Source organism: Haliaeetus leucocephalus, unplaced genomic scaffold (assembly GCF_000737465.1).
Source record: "Haliaeetus leucocephalus isolate CR32 unplaced genomic scaffold, Haliaeetus_leucocephalus-4.0 Scaffold428, whole genome shotgun sequence".
Classification (NCBI taxonomy): domain Eukaryota; kingdom Metazoa; phylum Chordata; class Aves; order Accipitriformes; family Accipitridae; genus Haliaeetus; species Haliaeetus leucocephalus.
In genome coordinates this window covers 8113052-8137519 of record NW_010972864.1, presented here as the reverse complement: position 1 = coordinate 8137519, position 24468 = coordinate 8113052, and the positions used below count along the sequence as shown (strand labels likewise).

General features: G+C 35.6%; 1 protein-coding gene across 1 annotated transcript in view; it reads right to left on the bottom strand.

Moving 5' to 3' along the window:
- The window catches only part of SNTG1 (syntrophin, gamma 1), a 166635-nt gene that overhangs the window by 34897 nt on the left and 107270 nt on the right, over nucleotides 1-24468 (bottom strand). Inside the window, exons 12-13 of the mRNA XM_010574391.1 lie at nucleotides 14111-14227; nucleotides 9540-9611 (exon numbers count right to left, since the gene is read on the bottom strand). Of these exons, the coding sequence (XP_010572693.1) occupies nucleotides 9540-9611; nucleotides 14111-14227 (189 nt within the window). The remainder of the gene's footprint in view (nucleotides 1-9539; nucleotides 9612-14110; nucleotides 14228-24468) is intronic.

Genomic DNA, 24468 nt, shown 5'->3' with positions numbered 1-24468 from the left:
CAATTAAACTTCCATTAGAAAGATCTGTCTGATTGCTTGAGAGAAATAGAAATGTTTATTCCCTGTAACTTATTAGGTAGAGCAGTAAGCTTGAATTGCTTTCCTCTTCTGCCTGAATAGGAAAATTAATTTCCTATTCTACCTGATTAAAAGATGATGCAGTCTCAATGACCCTCATCTGTATCAGAGCAAGAGTCTCTACAGAGGTTTCTCCTGAGCCAGTGCCATAATTCTTAAGGACCTCCACTCAGAAATGTGTTTATTTTAATGCCATATGAGGAAAATTTTCAAAATTTTCATAAAACAGACTAATCTTTTAGGGAAAGAAAATATTCTAATAGTTTCCAGAGAAGCATTGGTCTTTATGTTCTGCTAAAGAAAAATCAGAGACTAATGTAATTACAAACACAGGTTAAAAAATGTGCTGATCATCTCTTTGGAGAGTTATTAAGGTTTTCTACCTCTCCAAACTTTGAGCCATTATTTGATGGAAATTAAGTTTAAGAACAGATCCCAGAAGAGTAAACGTAATGATAATAGATAGCAATGCTAAAGAGTGATCCTATCATTTCATTCTGAGCCCTTGTTTACAGCTTTTTCAAATTTAAATAATTGTGGCTGGGTTGGGTTTTCTTCCATGTTAGTTGCCTGCCTGAGGATAATTTTTATTTTCACATTATAGTTAAAACAGCTGAGTCAGTTCTGTGAAATAAATTAGGAAAAGGAATGAAATTGGTTTGTCCATGTTAAGAACAAAGAAATAAACAGACAAGCAGAACCATCCCCTGAAACTGCTTTTCGGGCTGCTCTGGGGCCTCTGTTCTTTGGAATGGCAATGACTGCTTCAGGGATGGAAGGAAACTTTTTCTGCCCTTGAAAAAAAAATACAAGTTAAGATCTACTGAAAAATTGGGCAAAATTTGGCTGTTACCGTTCTGAAGATTTCATTCTGAACCTGCTCCATCCCCATGGTGTATAGGAAGAGAAGAACCTAAATTCTTTATGCAGTAAAACTGCAACATCTTATGTTAAATTTAATTATTGAAATAGAAAGAAAGACAGGAAAAAAAACCTCAGATAATTAAAGAATGTGACCAAAAAATAAAAGACAATTGACAAATTAGAGAAAAATTCTACACAAAATCTACCAAAAATGAGGTATCAGAACATATTACCAGATAAAATACTGAAATAATGCATCACTCCAACCTTGAGAAATGCCCTGATTAGACCAAGTCAATGAAAGGAAACCTTCTTAAACTTTGAGTAAATCTTGAACATCTGAGATGTAAGACATATACTTGTCTTTCCTGAGTATCCTCATTTGATATTTATATTTCACATCTTATTTCTGTTCTTTTTCATCATTCCTTTTTTTCTTATGTTAACAGTTGAATTTGGCTTTGCCTTTCAAGGATGTTGCAACATCACTGTCAGTCTCATAACTAGACAAGCAGCAAAAAGCAATTTCTTAGAAGAAGGAAAAGCTGATGCCTTTAACCAACAGAGAGGTTGCAGGAGTCATTAAACATATATTTTCTGTAACTGTTATTCTTTTTCTTTTCCTCTGTGTGTTTATCTTGTTATTTCTTCCAGGAAGCAGGATCAGACTCTGAGATTGGCAGCCCCAGCCCAACACAACTGACTCATTTTTTCCCCAAAATGTGACAGGTTTTATACTATCCTAATATTGCATAAAAAAATGTCAAAAAAGGCGGGTTTTTTTCTTTAAAATACAAAAGAAACCCCTCTAAAGTTAAAGGGAAACATAAAAAGCCTTACTTAATGACTTTCCATTTCAAATATTGTTTGTCCTTCCTTTTCTGAATCAAATAAAAGGTTAACAAGCCTTTATACAGTGGCATTTGTAATGCACCTAGTAACACTGCCTCTTTGCTTTCAAAAAAGGCTCTTACATGGTACTGTACATTTACAGAAACATCAATGTCTTTAACACACAGGGCCCACTAATTTTACCCAAATTAACATACCACAGATTAGGGGTTGTATCACTATGTACATGTTGAAGATAAATGAGCTGACATGACATACAGCATCACAGAAAATATGGATGATCGAGCCAGAGGTGTGGCTGTCTACTCCATATCTCTATGCAATGTAGGAGCAGCTACACACCAGCTTATGCTTATAACGATCCAGTGATGCAAATTCAATGGCCTCATCAGGAGCTCTATTTCTGTACTAAATGATACTAGCACCCAAGAAATTTTTCTTTACCATATAGCTGAAGACAACTTAATGATGGTCTTAATGCCAGAGGACATGGAGATCATTTATGACTTTTACTATTTTTCTTATAAGACAACTGTAATTCTAGTTAGAGTGGGAACAGAGCCTCTTTTCTTTGGTAACATTAAATACTCTTAAATTTAGAACAGGAGGCAAGCCAAAGACTGAAAATTACTTCAACTTTTTAGAATGGAAACACTCAACAGTTTAGCACTTTTTCCAAGAACTGGCACCCAGCTAAACCTTGGCTGAAAATCTAATTTTCTCTGGATGCAGCATTAACCTATTCATAAAAGGGATTCATTAATTATGCCTCCTAAGCAGTTTTGAGTACATGTGACATACTTTAGTGGAGTTACATCAGGATGCAAGTCTCAACCATTGAGCAAACTATATTAATGATAGACCTCAACATACATTCTGTACCTTCACTTTATATGTTTATGTGTCTATTGGCATTAATTTAAAAATTTATTTGAATATAAAAACATTTTAAATAGTTTCCCATGCTTTTTATATCATCATTTTCCCATACTTGACTTATTGGAAATGGAGAACAAAATCACAGGAAATTTAAGTGGGCAAATTAACATAACTACATTTGAGGATTTTACACACACCGACAGCTAAATAAGGAAGGAAGCACAGGAAGGAGACACCAAGTTGGTCCTGATTAATATAGTAAGAAAATTATAGCTGCACTGATGTGAAGGATACCAGCTACAAACATCAATGATTCACCAGCCTGACATATTGCCAGCACAGACTGTCTTTCACAATTGTCCTCACATTTCATTTCAGAGCTGATCTGACACCTGAATATGTTTCCTGTTTTATGCTGAATAAAGTGTGCTTTTTATTGTAAATCTCCAAATATTTTTGCATGATACATTGAAGATAGAAGGCAGGTGACTGAACTATAGAAAGCATTTTCTCACTATTAAAAGGAGATGCTTGGATGAAGCTGAAGAACATTATTAACTCAAGCAAACAAGGCAAACTCGCTTGCAGAGAAGTGCAATTTTTTATATTATTCTTCATAATTTACCTGAAAAGTTAAACAAACTTTTTTTTTACCCCCCATATGGAAAAAGTGTTTAAATATTTATTTACCCAGTTATCAAAGATACTTAAATCTTGTTAAATTATACACCCTTACACATGCACACACACTGAAAACACACACATTAATACTGCATATCAAAAATATAAGAGGTACCAAAACCCCATATACAGTTCAACCAGCTTTGAAGTACTGAACAGGACAAGGCCATCTGCCCATTTCTGAAGCTAGTGGTATAAGTACCTGCTTTTCTGCAGTATTGAAGATTTGACCAATTCTAAAATTGGAATTAGTTGGCTGTTAATGGGGGTTTACCCCTCAAAATAGAGGATAGAGTGAAATAAGCTTCTTCCAGAATAAATTAGAAATATTTATTCGTAGCAAATTCTACCACCAATTCTGTTGAAAATGACTCATAGATACATTTTAATGTCAGAAATGGTATCGTTAGATTATCTTGCATGACAAATTGCTTAACACGGATCACAGATTTTCATCCACGTGCTAGTGTTTCTGTATGACTAGCATCAGTTTGAATAAAACTGGTGGTAAAAAAAGAAAGTGGTTCAAAAGCTATCAACTTCTCTTACCAGTGCCTTCCACTGATTAATCATCAGAACTTTTACAGTTTCTAACTTCTTCCCAATTTGAACTTGCTTGACTTTGATTTCTATTCACTTTTTCTTTTTACCTGTTTCTTATTAGGGTTAAAGAGTTCTTCAGTGCCTTATATTTTCTCTCTGTTAAGGTACTTCCACCCCATAATCAACAGACCTATTGAATTTTTAATAAATTATTTTGTATGCTTATCAATTTATATATTTACCCCCTCAGGTCTTAAGTTATTTGCCTCTCCATAAATGTTCCTTTTACATCAAACTTAGCCCACTGCTATTTGACAGTATTTCACAACAAATAGTTTAATCCAATATAATTAAAATTTGATTTTTGTACTCACCTTGCTTTACCTACTTTGCATGTCAAAAATTATTATTTCAACCCAAAAATCTTGACAATGAAGGGCTTTAAACTTACAAGATATGTATTTTTACATGGTATTTTGAAAACTTTTTACAGAAACTTTTTTTATAATCCACTATTGTTTAGGTAGTGTATGAACGTAATTGTCATGGTTTGGGTATTTTGATACTTTTTTACTACCTAAAATTGTAAGTATTGAATTAGGGGATCAGTGCTGCTTTGCTGAATTTATGTCAATAGAACTGGTTTTCACACAGTCAAAAGAGAGCTTTTTAAACTTTACTTTTATGCTCCAAATTTTAATGGTCTTCCTGATTATTTAGAAGGTGTTAATCACATTAAGAATAGTGACTTATTGCCTTGCTTAGGGCAAGTGTCCTCTTTTTTTTCCTTGATGGGGGGGAAAAAAAGAATACAGTAACAATAAAATAGTGATTTACTAGAGGACTATTATAAATATGAATCTCTTTGTTAGTTATAAATTACAATAATAATCTCTGACATCTCTGATTAAGGTGCAGAAGATCCTGCCTTTTAGGTGCTTGAGGCTGAGAGAACTGTAAAAATTGAGAATGGCATCCCAGTTTCCTATATTGTTCATGAGAAGAGTCAGAACCTTTGGAGTGGATGCTAAGGGAGAAAGCACACTACACACATGCAGGCAACTATGAAGAAAACATTGGCCATGCTGGCAGACGAGTTCTGAATTTTATTTAACATGTTTGGACTATATTCCCTTCCTGATGATTAAATCGGTGAAGTCCTCTGCTGGGTGTAGCCATTAATATTTATTCAGTGTTTTAGTACTTTTACTGTCAGCAGAAGTGGTAGTATTCTCTCATACTGAAACACTAAAATATTAATGTGTATTCAGTAGGATCTGGCAGTTCATATTCTCCACTGTAGTGCTTCTGTCATGAAAAGAAACTTAGAGAAATCTCTCTAACTGAGGAAAATTACAATTCTATTTAAAAAGACAAACTTAAGGTAGTAAGTCTCTCTAATCAAAACTGCTCTTGTGAAGTTCATCAGAATTTTAGTCAGAATTAAAGAGTGGAAGAAGGAGAAAAAATGCTTTCAGATAGATTCAGTAAAGTCCTGTCCTTGTGGCACAAGGGACAGTTATTGAAGTTGCCAGCATACATCAGGAGAAAATAGCAGCATGCTTGGGTAAAAGTTGCATCCTAGTTTCTAAGGATTATAAGTCTAAATATGGAAAAAGGTTTTGAAACATCTCATTCCAATCTAAGCAAGCCATGTAATGCAGAGACATTTTGAGCAGTAAGTGTTGTGATAACATTTAGTAATTCACTTTGACAAAGAACACATAACCCAAGACCCACATTCTTTCTGGCTCTACAGAGGTGTTGTAGCAGTCCTGACCAACACACTTAGTCCTGCATGCAGATGATGAATCTTCTGCTCCTTCTCAGGATGCCCAACAGCCTGATCAATATAGAAGGAAATAAGCTCTGGAAACGTTAATTCTAAAGCACTACTTCCCAATTCTGGGCAAATTCATACAAAGGTTACCACAGACCACTTGCAAGTCCTTCTACTTAAAGTGAATATTAGCCACAAAAGCTGTATCTATATTAACAAATTAATCATGTATGGCACTGTTTTTTGACACTATAGCCAGCTGGCAAGGACCAGACCACATCCATTCTATGAAACTCTTTATCCCCCTAACACAGGGTGCTCACATGCAACAGCTCATTACAAATGCTCCTTCGCCCATGGTAACTGTCACGCTACAACAGGAATTGTTTGGGAGAGTGCTAGATGGTCCATTTGGCCCAAATCCATGGTAGTGATCATTCTAAAATAAATTAAGAATATAAATGATGGCACTCCACTGTCTGGGAATGTTCTATGATATTTAGCCCTTGTGAATGTACAGACTGAACAATTTGAGTTTAGCCAAGAATATGGAACTAAACCCACTTAAGAGACCCTGAGTGATGATACTGTCCTGCAAACAGGCATTACTATCTGCCTGGATTTATCTCTGACCAATGAGAGATAAACTTCTTCTTCTTCTTAAGTAGAAACACAGAATAATTCTATCATCTCCTCAATTTTCCTGAAAAGAATGACATGAACTCAGTCTCTGCCATGGAAGAACAGGAAATGCAGAAGAGGGAACACTACAGTAGAAGAGCCCAGGTTTCTTTTCTTCATTATTTCATTAGGTTTCCTGAGCTATCATGCTACCTATCAATCTCTGAGAATATAATCGCTTCAAATCCTGTTAGCTTGCCCTTTTGCCATCCAACTCATTCTCCAAGGAAAACAGATTTATAATGAAAGTAGCATGTGAGGTACTATAGAAGGGAAGAAGTTTGAAGATGATAACAAAGCACCAGAGTAACTTTGTTTAAGTTGCCACTGCTTCAGTAATATCTTTGAGGTTTGTACAAATGTGTCTAGAAACATGCACTGCTAAAATGGAGACATTTATGATGCTGGCATAAAAGCTGAACAAAACCTTGAGTCTCTACAGAGGTTCAATGTAGTAGTAGTAGTGAGAAGCTGCTTTGCTTGCTTTTATTTGCTTTTATATTTAGCGAAACCATGGTTAAGTCCTCTAGTACCTGCTGCAGAAAACTAGAATGTGGTGAAGATTAATGCTCCAGTGTCAGAAGCTGTAATTTCATTGCAATGATTTTTCTACTTCCATTTTTTATTATTTACAGGTTTTAGTCAGCTAAAGAACCCATTTGAAACATTTGAACACTTTATAAGCTTGACCGTTTTTACAGACAATAAAGTAATAACTGAATATGAATAACGTGGTAAACACATAAATGATATTCCAATATCACTTAAACTGGAATTGCCTCTCTGCTGGCATGTCCTCTGTTAATACAGACTGAGAAATGAGGATTTAAACCTCTTCCTGGACTGTTTGGAGAGCTGGATAATAAGAAAAAAAACAGCATCTTTGTACCCTTTTCTGTGCTTCCACACAACAGTGCCAGGAAGGCATTGGTTTAGGTTTTACTGCTTTGTGGACTGACTCCTAACTAACTTCTGCTACATGGCTGAAAAGAGAAAAAAAAATATCTCTGCATTGGTATACAGGAAGAGGGGATAAAGAAGGGGAAAAAAGAAAAATGGCTAAAAATGAGTGAATGAGAAGAGTATCAACACAGGAAAATGGTAGAAGAAATGAAAACAAGAAGGACCTTTAAATTACAGAAAACTATATGGCATAGATTCTATACATTTCTATTCAAACTGTATAATAAAATCTTTGGGATCAGTCACAAGGAAAAGTCATCCTGGCTCCAACAGGGTTACTTCTCAGAGAAGAGCTACCTTGGTGCTTACTGTTTTCCAGGCTCAAGGCCTGAAGTAATCAGAGGTTACCAGAAAAAAAAAGAAATGCGCATGTCAAAAGTAAGATTTTTCATCTCTCTCAAAGGCTGACTGTGCTCTAAGAGCATTGTTCATAATATGCCCTCAGTGCAATGTCTTCACAGAGTGACTAACTTTTCCTGTTAATTCTCTCCCTACATGACCACTACTAAAGAGTCAAAGTCTGCACACACTTGGTAATTAAAGAACATACCACAGTGATGGGACATGTTGCATTTGGGATGTTCTACTCCTTGACAAAGACTCCAGACCTCACAGCCAACATAGCAGTAAAAGAACTCCTTTCACTTTTCTGTTCCAGATTGCTAGCAGAGAGGTTTTCTTCAGACTATAAATTTGGTTTCTTATTTTTTCAAGTCTCTGATGAAAATAGTTTCTGAATTTTATGCAGCTGTTCCATCTGTAATCTGCCTCCCTAAGGAAAGTATAGTGCACCTATGTGACCTACAAAACCTAGGAAATGTACCATGTATGTCAGCACAAGGTCTTCCCAATGGGAAACACTTTTTAAAGATATGATCTTTCATACTTCTTTTTTGATACTAGTCTGTCTGTCTAGATGAAATTTCAAGAAAGACCAAATTACCTTTTATGTAATTTTGACACATAAAACCCCAAGCCAAGATACACAGGAAAGCACTTCAGATGAGTGGAAAGAGAGAAATTTTTTTCATCTCTTTTTCATCTCCTTTTCTTCTCCTCATGTTTTAGATTGAGAAATGCTGAGCATCTGTAAAACTGTTTTTCACTGGTTTTAAAACAGAGAGAAGACCATATATATTAATTCTGAATGAATTCAGAATTAAAAAATAAATAGAATGTACAATAATGTCTCTATCCAATTTGCTACTCATAGCTTTAACTTTCTAAATATATTTCATTATCTCTTCCCATTTATTACAGTTATGGCAAACTGAAGAAATTGGAAAAAATAAGACAAACATTTTCAGAATACTATTGCATATTAAGGACATGCACCTGTTGGATCGAATCCAGAGGAAGGCCATGAAGATGATCAGGAGGCTGGAGCACCTCCCCTGTGAACACAGGCTGAGAGAGTTGGGGTTGTTCAGCCTGGAGAAGAGAAGGCTCCAGGGAGACCTTATAGCAGCCTTCCAGTACGTAAAGGAGGGCCTACAAGAAAGCTGGAGATGGACTTTTTACAAGGGCTTGTAGTGATAGGATAAGGGGTAAGGGCTTTAAACTGAAAGAGGGTAGATTTAGATTGGATGTAAGGAAGAAGTTCTTCACTGTGAGGGTGGTGAGGCACTGGAACAGGTTGCCCAGAGAGGTTGTGGATGCTCCATCCCTGGAAGTGTTCCAGGCCAGGTTGGATGGGGCTTTGAGCAACCTGGTCTAGTGGAAGGTGTTCCTGCCCATGGCAGGGGGGTTGGAACAAGATGACCTTTAAGGGCCCTTCCAACCCAAACCATTCTATGATTCTATGATTTTAAGGACTCTGCTCTCAGTCTTAGTGAAATCTTACATTGCAGCCACTATTACTTGCACCAACATATTTGCAAGCAACCAAATTGATCATTATTTCTTTAGCTTCTCAGTTAGAAAAAGAAATGTTATACTGGTTAAATGTGACATTAAAGTAAAGCTATAAAGCCCATACAGCATTATGGAGAAATAAAATAGTTTCCTAGTGAAAATCAGTTTATTTGCAATTTTGCCATGCCTTCTAGTTTGGCTTTGTATCTACTGACACCAGGACTTCTGATATTGACTTCAAAGGGAAAAAAAATTGATCTCCTTCTGCAAGGTGGTCACGTGCAGTTTCCAGTTGCAGCATTATGCTTTGGCTTGTCAGCTGGTCTGACAAAGTGGTAATTTATTTTATACTTTCTCATCATACCTTGAGAATTTTGCACATTATCTCATAAACTGAAAATGTTTTCTCAGCTCGTGTCCAATCCCAGGTTGTGACCTTGGAAAAAAAAACAACAACCAAACAAAACAAACAGGAAAAGAAAGTAAGTTATATTTGTTTATTTCAAGAATTAAGTTTATTAAAAAAAATTAAAATCTATCCCTAAATCATTTATACCCGGTATAATGCATACAGAAAGACCAAGCACTGTCTCAGAGCAATAACTACCAGGGACCAGACTGTTCCATCCAGGCAGCGCTTAGGAGACATCCTGCCTGTCTCCTTGTGCTTACAACACAGTGCCTTTGCATGCAGGCTGCTCTGTGCTGAATGATGAGGCTTACCCTGGGAACTGGTGGGGGTTGCATTAAGAACCTGAGAGGATACAGCCCTTGAATTCCTCTCACAGAGCCTTGACTATAAGAAGGCATGTTTCTCACCACTTCCCTCCTTGTAGCTGCATGCCACAATTTGCTCCCAGTCACCTACATTGTTTGCAAATCCATAAAACCAAATTGTCCAACCTTGCAGTGTCCCAGACACTTACCCCACATGCCTTGAAATCCAGGGGAAAAAAATAACAAGAAACAACAGAAGCAAATATACCTTTTCTTTTTTCTTACCAAGATTAATCAAGTCCTAAATTCTCAAAGACTAAGATTTGAAGAATAGTCTATCTCTCCTCTTTGTCTTACTTAGGGTTTGACAATTGCTTTTAACAATATTAATTTTAGGCAATTATTTTACACAAAAAATTGCATAGATAAAAGAGTTCCATAGAACCATGCAAGGATAAGGGTTAAGACATAAACAGGACAGAAAGGGATAGATGAATATATTCGGTAAGGGAAGAGTCAAGGCAATATCACAGCAATCTATAAATAACTTTCCAAGGAAATTGCAAGAAGGAAAGAGGACAATTATTCATAGTCTCAAAAGACAGAATAACACACAAAATAAAGTGAAAATTGAGGTTTTATATTAAAAAAAAAAAAGTCTTAATGGTAAGAAGCTTTGAACAGTGGCCCAGCTCTAAAGGAAGACAGTTGTATCATTACAATTGTTAGGCATGATGAACAGGCTGATGAAGACAGAATTTTATTTGGTTTTCAAGATTCAAGAATATAAAGTTCTTTGAAAAACATATCATATAACGGTATCCACAGCATATGAATAAAATATTTTATGAGACTAATTTATCTTTTATCTAAAGAGAAAACAATCATTAATAGACACAACATGGCTGAGAAGCATCTATGACTTTGGATGCCTTGGTATAAAACTTCCTTATTAAAAATATTTTGGTGCTGTATGAGAAAATTCTACCCCTAACTAATTTTTAGGTATAAACACTACTGTAATTGAAAGTCCATTGAGGAAATAACAGTCAGGAATGAAAAGTTCAAAAATACAGTGTCATAGTTCCTCTTCTATTAGAATTTTATTTATTTGCAGTCATCCTCAAACTTAGTTTTCACTATCTTATTGAAGTATGGGTATTAAACCAGATTTATAAGGAAGGGAATGACTAAATACTGAGAGTTAACAAATTGTTTGATATAGAATGAGCAAGTAAAGGAATATTGGAAATATACAATCTTTATGCCTGATTTTTAAGAAGCTCTTCAGATATGTGATAAACAACATGTAAAATGCTTTTGTCAGGGAAAGGAAGAAAGGGGAAAAAAAAAAAAAGCTGCTGTTTCCACTGTGGACAAAAAATTAACTTTCTCACCATGAACAGAGAAATAGAGAGAGGAGTCTTGCTACAGCTCCACTCAGCCCAAAACACCAGGCACACAAGCTGAAGTCATATTGCCCCATCAGGAAAAGTAGTTTCTATTGCTGCTGCAGCACAAAGCTGTTTGGAGCTATGTTTAAAAGCTTACTGTAGGCTCCATACTTTGGGGAAAAATATCAAGAGCTCCTCCTTCTCCCCTAGTTTTCTGCTTTTGTTTGTACTTATAAAGGGACTTCTTTTCAGGTCAAAACAAAACTCCTTCTATATATAATGTGTGCAAAACAAAAGCAACTGTAGAATTAAGACACCCACAGAAATTTCTTGCCCTGTTCACTTTAAATATTTTAATTTAAAAGCTTGAGTAACAAGACAAAAGGTGTTAGCAGCTTTCTCAGTTGAAGTCCATTCTCTCTGAGATTTCCAACTATAAACTGTAAGAAAGTGAAACCCTTCAGACTTGACATGCTTAATAATTCTAAAGGAGAAAATGTACCACGAAATAACATAAAAAGAGATAAAGTAATTTTGTTTAAAGCTTTCAAAATGCAAATAAGATATGTTAGAATTGCTCATTTATCCAAGCATGGAAAGTAGAAGTACTATTGATCAAACAGATAAAAAAAAGAGGCAGGGAGAGGCTGCTGATACACACTGTTTAAACACATGCTTCCCTAATGTGTTAGACTTTGGCAGAGACCAGGAAAATACTTTCATTTGATTTTCTGGTTAAAAAGTTGGCAGCACATATCTGTGCTGTGCATAACTTAATCCAAGGAGTTTACACTGCAAATATAATTAAAACTGTTTTTCTTCTCATAGGTACACTTTACACATCTCATAAATAGAAGCTCTGAAACTGTGGCATTGAAAGTTTGTTCTTAATCTTTTGTAATCCCTGGAAGAGATGAACACATATACCTGCAAAATAGCAAATGTAACTGTATGTGTAAAAGTTTGTATATAGAAATTAGGATTTTAGAAGTGCTTTTAAAAGGCCTACTGCAGTCTTTGATAAGAAAATTTTGCTGGGCATATAAGTGTTCAATTATTACATACATTACATGTTTTTAAAGTAGCTTTATAGGAACTCTTCCTCTGTTTGTCTTTTAAAAAGCTTGTTTGTCATTCTGCTTCCCTCCTACTCCATGGAGAGAAAATATTTTTCTCTATGTTTGAACTGTCTTTCTATTTTAGAATAAGAACCAAAAACTGGCAAAACAAAATCATGTTGTGTTTGCAGCTCAGCTGAAACAAGACCTATAAAGACTTCAACTATCGGTGGCTTGTCTCATAACAGCAGTAACTTGCCAAAATTGTCCTAACATCACTGTGGTTCGCAGCCATATTGCGAACATATTCCTCCCACAGCCATTAATCATCACCCATTACCTATTTACCCACCAGCAGCGTATTACTCCTGGAAACTTATGGTTGAATCCTCAGTAAAGAGGCTTGTAGTTCCTTGCATAGTGCTTACAAAAGAATAATCTTCCTCTTTTATATTGAACGTGGGCTCTCAGCATTGTTTCTGCTTCTATCTAGTGCCTAGAATGGAGGTGGCTTTATTTGACGGGCAGCAAATGCTCGGATAGGTCTGCCAAAGCCAGGAGAACTGCTTTTCAATTAAGGTGCTTGGCAGCATAATCTGATCCTGAAAAATACCTACCAACAAAAGCCAAACTCCCATTACTAACCATGGGAGAGCCAAACTCCCATACCAGTGAACAAGTGTACCAATATTGAACACACTGTTTTCAGTTCATACCTACTTCCATTCTTCATGTCTTTCACATGTTCTTAAACACTCTGCTAAATGAACATGAATAGTGACTGATGAATGATGTAAAGACTTGCAAGCTGTCTTTGAACTACATCAGGAACAGGTTGCCCAGACAGGCGGTAGATCCCCCATCCCTGGAAACATTAAAGGTCAGTTTGGAGGGGGCTTTGAGCAACCTGATCTAGTTGATGTCCCTGCTCATTGCAGGTGAGTTGGACTAGATGACCTTTAAAGGCCCCTTCCAACGCAAACCAATCTATGATTCTATGATTCAGGCAGGAAGGAGCTGCATTCTGGATCTGGCAACACAGGGTTTAGAAGCAGTCAGAAACATAACCCAACAAACAGAACAGATGAATCCACACCATTCTCCCTGCTGGTGGTATGGGACTGCTACTGGCTCCCTAGCTAATGGCTTAAAAATTAGCTAGAGACTATCTCTGTTTACTGTAGTTTAGATGTATCATGAAACCGTGAAAGTAAATTGCTGAGTATGAGACAACTGCTAAAATTTTGCCCAGTGTTGCCAGTCAGATTCCAATTAATATATTTAACCTAAGCAATTTCATTTGCTTCCCTACCTTCCTTTTGGTGCTCCCAAGCAGCATAAAAATTATATTCAGGATGAAATCTAGATACAGAGATATTGCCATTTCCACAGCATGCAAAAAGCTTTGATATTTCCCCAAATCTCAGCAGTTTGACTAGAATGATAGTTCAGTTGAAAACTAACCATCTTGCTTAAGGCTTGTTCTGCCTGCCAAAGGAAAATGAAAAGCCCCCTTTTAGCACAAATAGATTTCTCTTGTATTTTTCTAAGTGGTGGAAAAGAAATTCTTGTTAGATTCCCAGTCATCTGATGAACAGCCATTTTCTATCACTTCGACACCACATACCCTGGAACTTTTCAGTTCTGTAAGTTGCAATCCTGTTAGTTCAATGAGTGATATCTCATTGTGAAAGCTTTGTACATATTACATGAAATTATTTCATTTAAGAACATTTATTCCCACTAAGCGTGAGAAATATACTTACTGGAGGTGCTATAAATTTATACAGGGAAGATCCCCTCAGTGCTAGAAACTTTGGTGTGTACATTCGATCCTGAAGGGAGTCTTGTTCCCGTTCTTCCGTCCAGCCCATGTAGACTATCTGACAGAAAAATCAATAGTGTTGACAAACTCCTCAGACACTTTCTTCAAATGAATTGCAAATATTTCATGCAAGTAAGCTGATGTCTGTCAATTTTACATAGCGACAAACCTTGAACCACTGACACAATATGGTGTATTGGCAGTTCACTTACAATCACTTACTTGTATAAAGGATGCATGTTATGACAATCCAAAAACATCAGAACAAATATTTATTGTACCAGCAACAACAAAAAAGCTAAACCACATCCTCAGTGGAAGTTAAAGGTCTATTATCTCATTAAAAGCTCCCTGAAGTAATTCTACATATTTGCTGACAGATCATGTCAGAGAAATTTAATGCAAGTGAAGTGTAAGGAACCACTAGGCAGGAATACAAAATCAAGTAACTGTTGTTACATTGCAATGTAGATACAGTCTCCACATACAAATTCACAATTATGATTTTCCAAATTTTATTTCCAAAAAAACACAAGCCCCCCCCCCCCCCCGAAAATCCCTATGTGGCAGTTTTGTACCTCCTTGCTTAGGAATAGCAAATTAACAGACTGTTTTCAGACACTATTTTGAACAGAATTCACCTATGGCTAGGAAGTAACCAGAATGCTGTCAACTCTCACCACTACTTGCAGATCTTCTGACATAGATGTATGAACTAGAACTTACTCAAACCCATTTTAGGATCTAATTCCCTACCTATTCATCTATTAAGTTGGAGTAATTTAAAACCAAATCCTTAAAGAGTAACAGAGTATGAGTCACCAGTATGCCAGCTTCTGGAGATCATCTGAACAGGGAGTAGACACATCATGCAACTTTTTATTTATAACCATGCCATTAGTAATAAAATGCAATTTCCAGTGTGCACTGGTAGACTACTGCTATGGGAAATAGATCAACCCTTATTTCATATAGTGCTGCTAATGGAATAGATCCATTTTTACATCTCTTTGTGAAACTGATTTCTACATTAACTAGGCATGGAGCATTCTCTGTCAGTAATGAACATGTAAGGAAAACAGTTTAGGAAAAATAACTACGATCTTAATAATAGTCAACGAGTTAGTAAGTTTACCAATGGCATAAATGTACCTAAAATGAATGTACTGCATGTTTTATCCTTTGAGATTTTGTATGTCACATACATTTTAAAAAGCAATTTACACAAGTTTATTTCATTACTGTTGGGAAGAGGATTTTCATCTACAGTTCTTCATGTAATATACATTAAAATAAATGGGGGCGGGGGGGTGTCTGTCATTTTTCTTTTTTTTTCCTGTTCTTTTTTTCTGTTGGATTGTATTGTAACACACTGGAAATGAATGTCTTTCAAATCCACGTGTATGAAATCTACACTACTACCCTCCATCACAGTTTATTAGATATTTTATAGGCTATAAACAGAGACACGAGAAGGTCCATTCCTCCAACACTTACAATGAAGCCTCAACATTTAATTCTTTTGCCAATAGCAAACACTAATACTGTAATATATTCTCAGGTCCAATGAGTAACATGTGTTTAGGTATCTGCTGGTTTGGTGATTAAACAAGTTTATAAATCTCAAAAAGAAGACAGAACTATACCAGAACACTCAAGAATCAAGCAGAGTGCTCAACACTGTATTGTCATGCAATAACTAAAAAGCCACATTTTCTGAAATGTCGTTCATTCCTGAATGAAGAAATAGTCAGAAAAAAACCACAACTGACAGGTACAGTAAAAGAAGTTTTAAATTATTTCAATTCAATAATTATTCAGATTTCCCTCATTTCTGCTGCTAGGTATGTTATCCAATGCAGGATAAGTATGGATCCCCATCCCTCTGACTTGGTAGGAATCTGTACAGCTCAGTGACTGAGAGGGGCTACACAGAAGAGTAAAATTAGCATGAAAAATTGTACTACTATGTGCAGAAGTTTGGCACATTTTCCTCTCTCTAACTGAAGGAGAATGAATGATCTCTAATTTCTAGAAATTGAGACATCTATGCTTTTAAATTAATAAAGCTGAATTGATTTGGTTCTATCTTGATTTGTTTCATTAAAATCAGACACACAGTAAGATATCATCTTGCCTGATACCACTGCAGCACTGTATGTAATCTGTTTTCAGTTAGTGTTTTTCTTTTTCACATTCCTCATTTCTACTTCTACTATTCATCAGAATAACAGGATATAGTCAGTCATGCTGTGCAGATGTATTGATATTTCACATTTGATTGCCTTAATACTAAAGCAGCCATGAAATTTAAGGCAACTGCTCCTTCAGATATTTCTCCCTTGCCTCTGTAGATCATGAGGAGAAATTTGATTTTTCAGACAACCTGCTGTACCAAAGTTTTATTAAGAAAATGGCATTTCTCCTTCATACTAAATACTTACTATTAAACATACAGAAGAACCGATAAGCAAAGGCTGTATGATTATAATTAGGAACACTTACAAAGTTGTGTGAGTGCATGTGCATATTCACATGTATGGATTAAAATAGCATGGGCTAGATTCTGGAAAACAGGGTAAAACTGAACAAATACTTGATAACTATTTTACCTATGTGTCCCTAAAGTGGTGTCAATTAATTTAAACACACTGAACATGTGAAGTTAGATAAAATATTGAAATTTTTGCATAATGAAGCCAAGATACTGTTGAAAATTTTTCACTTATGAGAAAAAGTCACATTCTTGAGACATTTACATTACTGGTAAACATTTTGACTTCTAAAAAAGCTTTGACTATGAACAACATCAAGAAAATTATTTATTTGGAAAGGGATCTTAACTTTCCAAATTAATAGTTTATGTGTATATAAGTATTGAAATAATGGATGAATATAAAATTTGACTTGTGAGTTTTGGAACATATCTTAATGCTGTACATGTGGACTTGGCCCAAAATATGGAATTTCATGAGATTCTATCTAAAAATAAATGTTTACAACCACAGACACACGATGAATGCAAATAAATGTGAATCACAAGTAGACATTGCATAGCATGCCCCTTTATAAATTTAAAAACAAGGTTAGTTTTTTAATCTTAGAAAAGTTTTTTGGGTCCCTATAAACTGCTGGCCATTATCGACAAACGTGGCAGTGGTGGGGAAAACAGATTTTATTTGTGATAACATTCCACTTAAAAGATAATTTTTTTCAGTCCTGGCTTCTAACTTACCTGAAGCAGCTTATTCTTCAAAATCAAATGGTGACACAAATTAGTTAACTTAGTGGCTGCTGGTTCAGTAACAAAGATTCAATAAGTTATTATGGTTTATTAATTAAATCTTATACAGTTTAAAAAAATCTGTATCTAAATGATAAATGAAACAGGACACTTTCTTCAGTCAGAAATCCATAATCTCCTCATTTAGTATGTACTAACATCACACAGACATCCTAATCAAGCAAGATAAAGTGCCATAAATTGCCATATTTCATATCAGTCCAACATATTGCTAAAAAGACTTGAATAGCCTTGACTTTCAGAGACAGTTGTCAAGAGTTTCTACACAAATTTTAGGAAGAACAATAAGATAAAAATACAAAAAAAATTCCCCAAAATGAAATATAAAATGTGTGTGACATTAAATGAGTGAGGCGATTCAAAGATCAGAACAGATGCACTGACAGCTTTTTATCTTGAAAGTCTCATATTCATACTCATACTATGTGAAATAGTGCTGTAGGGCAACAGGATAATCATGGAGTCAGAAGACAAATGAACATGTCAGATAACACAGGGGAAAAATGATGAGGAATGAGGAACTCGGATAATGCTCTCTACCCTGGTTTTAATATTGTTTTCTCTGTAAGATAGTCTCAAAATTCATTATAGTCAATTGTTAGCAGAAAAACAATAAAACCACACTAAAATGGAACAAAAAGTGTGATCATAATGCAATTATTGGCAGAAACAGTCCTGTATTTAAAAGGCTTAGGATTTTTATGCTGAGTAAGAATTTTTTTTCAAGTCAACAGAAGACCTAATCTTATGCAATTTTGAATGAATGCTAGAAAAATTTTTCTCTACTGCATATATAGTCAAAATGTCTCCTATCTTATTTTTCAGCTTTGTGAAAAGCCTGGCAATCTTTCCATAAATATATATTTTTTTTAATTCCTATGAATTATTTTCTGTCTTCTTCACAAAGTCCACTAAAACAAAGCACTCTGCATATGAAAAATAATCTCAAAGAAACAGAAGACAAATGGCAATGAAAGGTTACTTTACATATGTTTCAGATTAGATTTAAAATAATTTAAAGCGTGTTTGCTTCATTATGTTTTGTGACAAATAAAGACCAGTAATGGTCGGTATTTTCTAGAAAATTATGCCATGAAATTATTATTAGCAAAGGAACAACTTTGGCAATGTCCCATTTGACTTTTATTTCTGAACTTCAAAACTTAGAAATTAACTGGTTTTGGTCTGAATTGTGGATAGACATGGTCCTGGGCAACCTGCTCTAGGTGATCTTGCTTGAACAGGGGGTTTGGGCAAGATGACCTCCAGAGATTCCTTACAACCTCAACCATTCTGTGATTCTGTGAAATAAGAAAAATTATGAATGTATAAAACCAGAAAATGATTGCTTGCAAAATAGTTTCCAGCTTCAGTTCTCCTCTGTTATATCTCCTCCTGTTGATCCTATGTGCTTTAGAGCTACCACCAACAAAGATCATGTTCATATTTTTGAACCACATACCTACTAATAGATTATCGATCTCTAAGCATTTTACTTCTTATTGGAGATTATAAAATTATTATAGGAAATTATAACATTACACATTTATTGTGTCTCATATAGCTTAATTTCCTTCTGGGTAAGAACTCATGTTGTCATCTTGTTACTATAGCAAGGCTGAGTATTAGGTTTTCCATTTGGTTTTGCCCTGTTCTGTTTTTTAAATGATCACAGAAGCATTAAGGAAATATTTAGGGGTCTTAAAATAAACAGTACCAGAGAAAGCAGAAAATACTTCTTAGTTATGGAAGACGATTTTTGTCTTACACTCCAGATAACTGACAACTAGTATCAAAGACTGAAAACAGAGTATATTTGCTTTCTTAGCATACACCATCATAATCAGAGTGAAGACAGTTGTTTAGGGTAACAAAACTTGCCTGGACCTCTGCAGATATCTGCCTAACATTAACAGCACTGTTTGAAAAACCTGCATTACAGTTTACATTACATCCAACAAGATCCCATAAGAAATCTTAGCACCTGCCCAATGAGATCTACCAGATCTTGCTAGAAATCAGGACTATATTGACTGCTTCATGCCTTCACTCCTTTCACAGGTTTGAAAAGTGATGGCTACATGTGGATACAGGACAGCTTTCTGAACAGTTAAAGATCTGTACTTTGCTTTTCCAGGTTTCTCACAATCTTCTTGTTATAATCTGCTAATCCAAAGCAACATTTTGTCTCATCAATTCTGTTTTTCATTCAATGTTACACGTTAATAGCTACAGTTTATTTCAAAGCACTCATTTTACTTATTTAAGACTTCTAAGCATCTGTTCATTGAAATAAATTCTTCTAAAGACAAAGTAAATTTGAACATTAATTGGGCAACTCTGTGACTTTGTCAAACTGTCAACATTAAAAGTTGGGGGTTTTTTTCCTTCCTTAAATTATTCAAGTCAATGAACAATTAAATGTATTTAAAATTCATTACAATTTGAATTTGTTCATTTTAATAGAGGTGATTAGCATTTAGAAAGTACAGCATTCCTGTGTTAAGACTTTTTCCAAGAAAGGCCTTATGCAGCTGTTTTTACAAAGATAGATTTGGATGCAAACTGCAGTATTAGATACCAATCTATACTAATTTGGGGGGTGTGTGTGAAATTACTAGAAGGAATCAGTACAAAAATAGCTCATGCTAGTCCTGGCTTGCAGGATACTGTATGGGTAATTAAAAAAAAAAAAAAAAAAAAAAGGACAACTAGAGCAGCTAACCAGCATATGGTAAATGCCCTGAACTGCACAAGGGATGTGTACATTTTACATGGGATTGAGTTAAGCACTTCCCTGGCTAATAGGTACGGTAGCTAGATGATGAAAAAACATGTCATGTGTTATTGAGAGCGATCTGCCTTGCTCACTTGAATGAGCCTCCTTTCTTCTGTAGAGACTTCTCTTGTTTACCTGCCACATAACTCACCTTCAGAGTAATTTAGCACATCCCTGAGCAGGTTCATTTGGCTGCTAAGGTTTATCACTGAGAAGACTCAGTCCCGCTACCATCCCAGGCATTTTACAGCTGACCTGAGAAGCTTCAGACCTTCTCTGACACTCTCAACAGAGCAGCTTTCAGCAAACTCTTTGATAATGAGCAGGTGTCACACACATCCTGACTAAAAAAATTATTATATATCACACTGTCATCATTCCCCCTCCTTTTGCTGTTGTGTAACTGCAATCTGTTTTTTTAACTGCAAAAAAAATCTTTGATACATGGTCATATTTGAATTTCTGCCTGTCCATTTTTCACTTACTGAATTTATGAGCAGGCACAAGGAGGGCTGTAAATCTTAATCCAGGATAAAATTTCTGGGATTTTTGAGGGTTTAAACAGATAACAGTGCAATACAGAAAGCTCAACACTCAAGTGGCGAGAAAGTAAACATCATCTGTTCTAAAGCCTAGTAGCTTGACTGTGTTTAGGACTTATCTTTTGATTAATGACTTTTTTTCCCTCTTCTAAATGTACACAGTATAAATGTAATATATTTCTGAGGATCTAATATATAAATAGGTCTAACAAAAAAATATTTCAGATAATCAAGTTGGAGGGCATGGCCTCTCTTTTCTGATGACCAATGTGTCACATTCATCTTTGTCACCTCAGGTTAGACTACTGAAACATGCTGAATGAAGAAAATGATCAGAATATTACAAGTCACTAGACAGTGTCTTTCAGACTTCTGATGGTGTCACCAGGCAAAGAACTGACATATTTATCTTTCTCAGGTACCAGTGTGCGTGAATCACTTACAGAAACTTTTATTATTCTTAACTTGCCCCAGAAGTACTTTTCAATTAGATTTCAATGACTGGGTCCAGATATCATTTTGATTTCCGTTTTCTGTTTCTCTGCAAAAGGACTAGTAAGCAGAACTTGGACAGGACTAGTGCCATTTAGGCTATCTGGCTGTATCTGTCAGATCATTCTACTCATGTAGCTGCTCCGCTCACATCCTGAAAGCCTGCTAAATTTCTGCTTACTGAGTGCCACCCAAAGGAGAAGGTAATGATAAAAGTGGAAGAACCCCAAATGAATGAGTATACAGAAAATACAGGTAATGGATAATAAGTTAGACCCATTTGAAATTAATTTTAGTAATACATGTTTTGAGTTTGCATAACACTAAAATTACATCTCTATAGAATTAGATGTTTACACTTCAAAGTGCTCACAAAGCCAGAATAAAACTGCAAATACTCACTGTATACATAAAGCTGTCTTTTAAGTCTCTGGTGTTGCTGCTTGCACAGCAAAATAAACATATTTGACAGAAATCCCTTTTTTGGTAACAATGACTTCACAAGATCTGACTTAGAAATATTTTTATAATATTTGTGAGATTGAAGTTTGAACTATTCACTGAATTAGTAGTGCAGATACATATGTTAGTATACAAAGCCTGTTTAGATTTAAAATATTATGTTTAAATACTTTATCCTCTGATGAAACCAACATCAAAATTCTATGGAATAATGCTATTCATGGCTACTGGGTGACAACTATTAGGGAACCACATTTTTACTTTCCATTCTTAGTCATTTAAATGGCAATACTTACAAACTGATGAAAATAGCTATTAATATTTGGAAAACCTCTTTTGCTATTTATACTGAGAAACAATTATTTCCTGTCCTATCTGATTATCAAAAGAAAAAGACTTCTGCAAGCTTAAAGTATTCTTAAGGCTTTCTCAGGGCTCTCAGAGAACACAGTTACTGCTTATATACTTCCAGAATAATAAATATAAATAAAAGCTCCAAAAAATTTTGAATAAATTTAGCCTAGGATTACTCTGCTTTTTAGCAATTCATTTGGTTTTTTAAGTAGCCAGTGCATGTAACTGAAAGAAGAAAAAGTCATCAAGAGGTGAAATTTTATTTTCAACAGTACAAACAATCAGTTTTCTGCATAAATCCAGTTTTTCAGCTTTCATAATCCATGTTCAGTTAATTAATTGTTTTGAATGAACAGAGTGTGACTGAAGAAGAAGGAGTAGTAACATGGGGTTTATTTCCTTCCTTACCAGCACCATGATTTTGCTGTGAGAAGGAAGGTCTAGGAAAGGTTAACTGGTGGGTAGGTAATTTATTTATTTTTTTTATTATGAAAAAATTTGATAAAGGTTCAAGGAAAGTTGCTAATTTCTAAGAACTCACAGCATCAAGGAAAGGACTATACTATTACAATGAGCTAAACCATGATTTGAACCCAAGTTTCACATTCACAGAAATGCACATAATGAAGCAATTATTAGAGATAATTCAAAAATAGTAATGTATATAATCCCTCAAAGATGAATGACTATTGCAATCAGAAGCATGATGGCAAGTGATACAGGACACTGTTGGGTATGGTTTAGTCAGCATTTCTTTACAACCATCAATGGGGACAGACATCTCTTTTAACCTGTGGTGGTGCAGTCCCCAGGGCCACTCTGAGATCTCAGGATAAGCCATGCATGCTTTGGGAAAAACTCCCATTGCGCTGTTATCTTGATTACAAGTGCAGGGACTTTTGGGTGTCAGGCACTCTTTGGCCACCCTTGGGCCACCTGCTGCCTGAATGGTACATCAGGACCCCCCTGATATTTCAGGGTAAGATATGCATATTTTGAAAAACCTCCCATTGTGCTGTTATCTTGGTTGCAAGTGCAGAGAGGTATTGGTGCCAGGCACCCCCTGGGCGATCTGCTGCCGGAATTGTATATCAGAATGACTCTAGCAGGAATTGTGGCCAGAATGTAAAATAATGACCAAAGCCAGTCATCTCAAGACCCTATAAATAGCGATCCAAGGTGAGACCTTTTGAGCTCTCCGGGGCTGCAGCGGGCTGTGTGACCCAGTAAGTCCCCCTCAGCTGGGACACCTCTCAGGGTAGATCTCACGAGGATTGAAAGGTTGGCCATCGATGATTTCGTGAGGACTTAAAGGCCTGATTTTGCGAGGTTTACTGACCGTCCATTGATGAATGCTGGCACATAAGAGTGAGCAATTCATGAAACTCATGAGAGGGAAATTTTAATCGTAGGTTAACCTCTGTGGCGGGGGGGGGTTGTATCTGTGCATGTGCATTTGCAGTTTGGTTCAGAACTGTCTTGTCTGTCTGCGTGGGTCAGAACTGTTTTACCTGTCTGTGCCTGTGCGTGATTTGATTTAACCTTCATCTGTGTGTGCAACCCTGCTGTAAGTTTCGGTTGAACCTTGCCATTTTTGAATCTTTAACTAAGTTGCAAATTTGATTGTAACAAATTCTATTGAATCACTCCATTAAATTGGCTTGTAATTAAGTACTATTAAAGTTACACAACCTAATCTTGTGATCTATCTCAAAAATATTAATAAATCCTAAATTGCTGCTGAACCAAAAGGCATGTAACAAAATCTCATTTGCGACATAAGCAAAATTAGTTATTGAATTTTCTTATTAAACTTTCTGGAGATCAGTATCTCCAGCAACTGCCAATCAGTGCATAGCAGCAAAGTTTACTAAGAGAAGGGAAATAATGAAGTTTTATCTACTGGTAGATTAGTCAGAAATAACTGAAGGCCACACAGCTCTTCTACAGAACATGAAAATCTACAGATGAGAAGTTTTCATGCATCTGCACAGTGTCTTTGGTGGATCAACATTAGTTAAGTTTAAAAAAATGCCTCTAAAATGTCGTCAGAAACGTATTTGGTATAGAAACACCTAACTAACTTGGAACTTTCCTTTTTGTTTCAAATAATTCTGCATGCCAATCTAATGGCCTATATGCCATTAGGAAATCAAGCATGTATTTATGCTTATTTCATACTTCCTAGCCACATATCATCTATCAGAGTATTCTGACCACAGATTTTTCAATTTTATTTTTTTTTGCTTTTAAAAGGATTTTCAGTGGATTTTGAATGGCTTATAAAGACTACTTCTGAAAAAAATTACAGTTGAATGGATAAAACTTGCAGTATTTTAACAAACTGGTCCCAAAGAGGCTTCGTC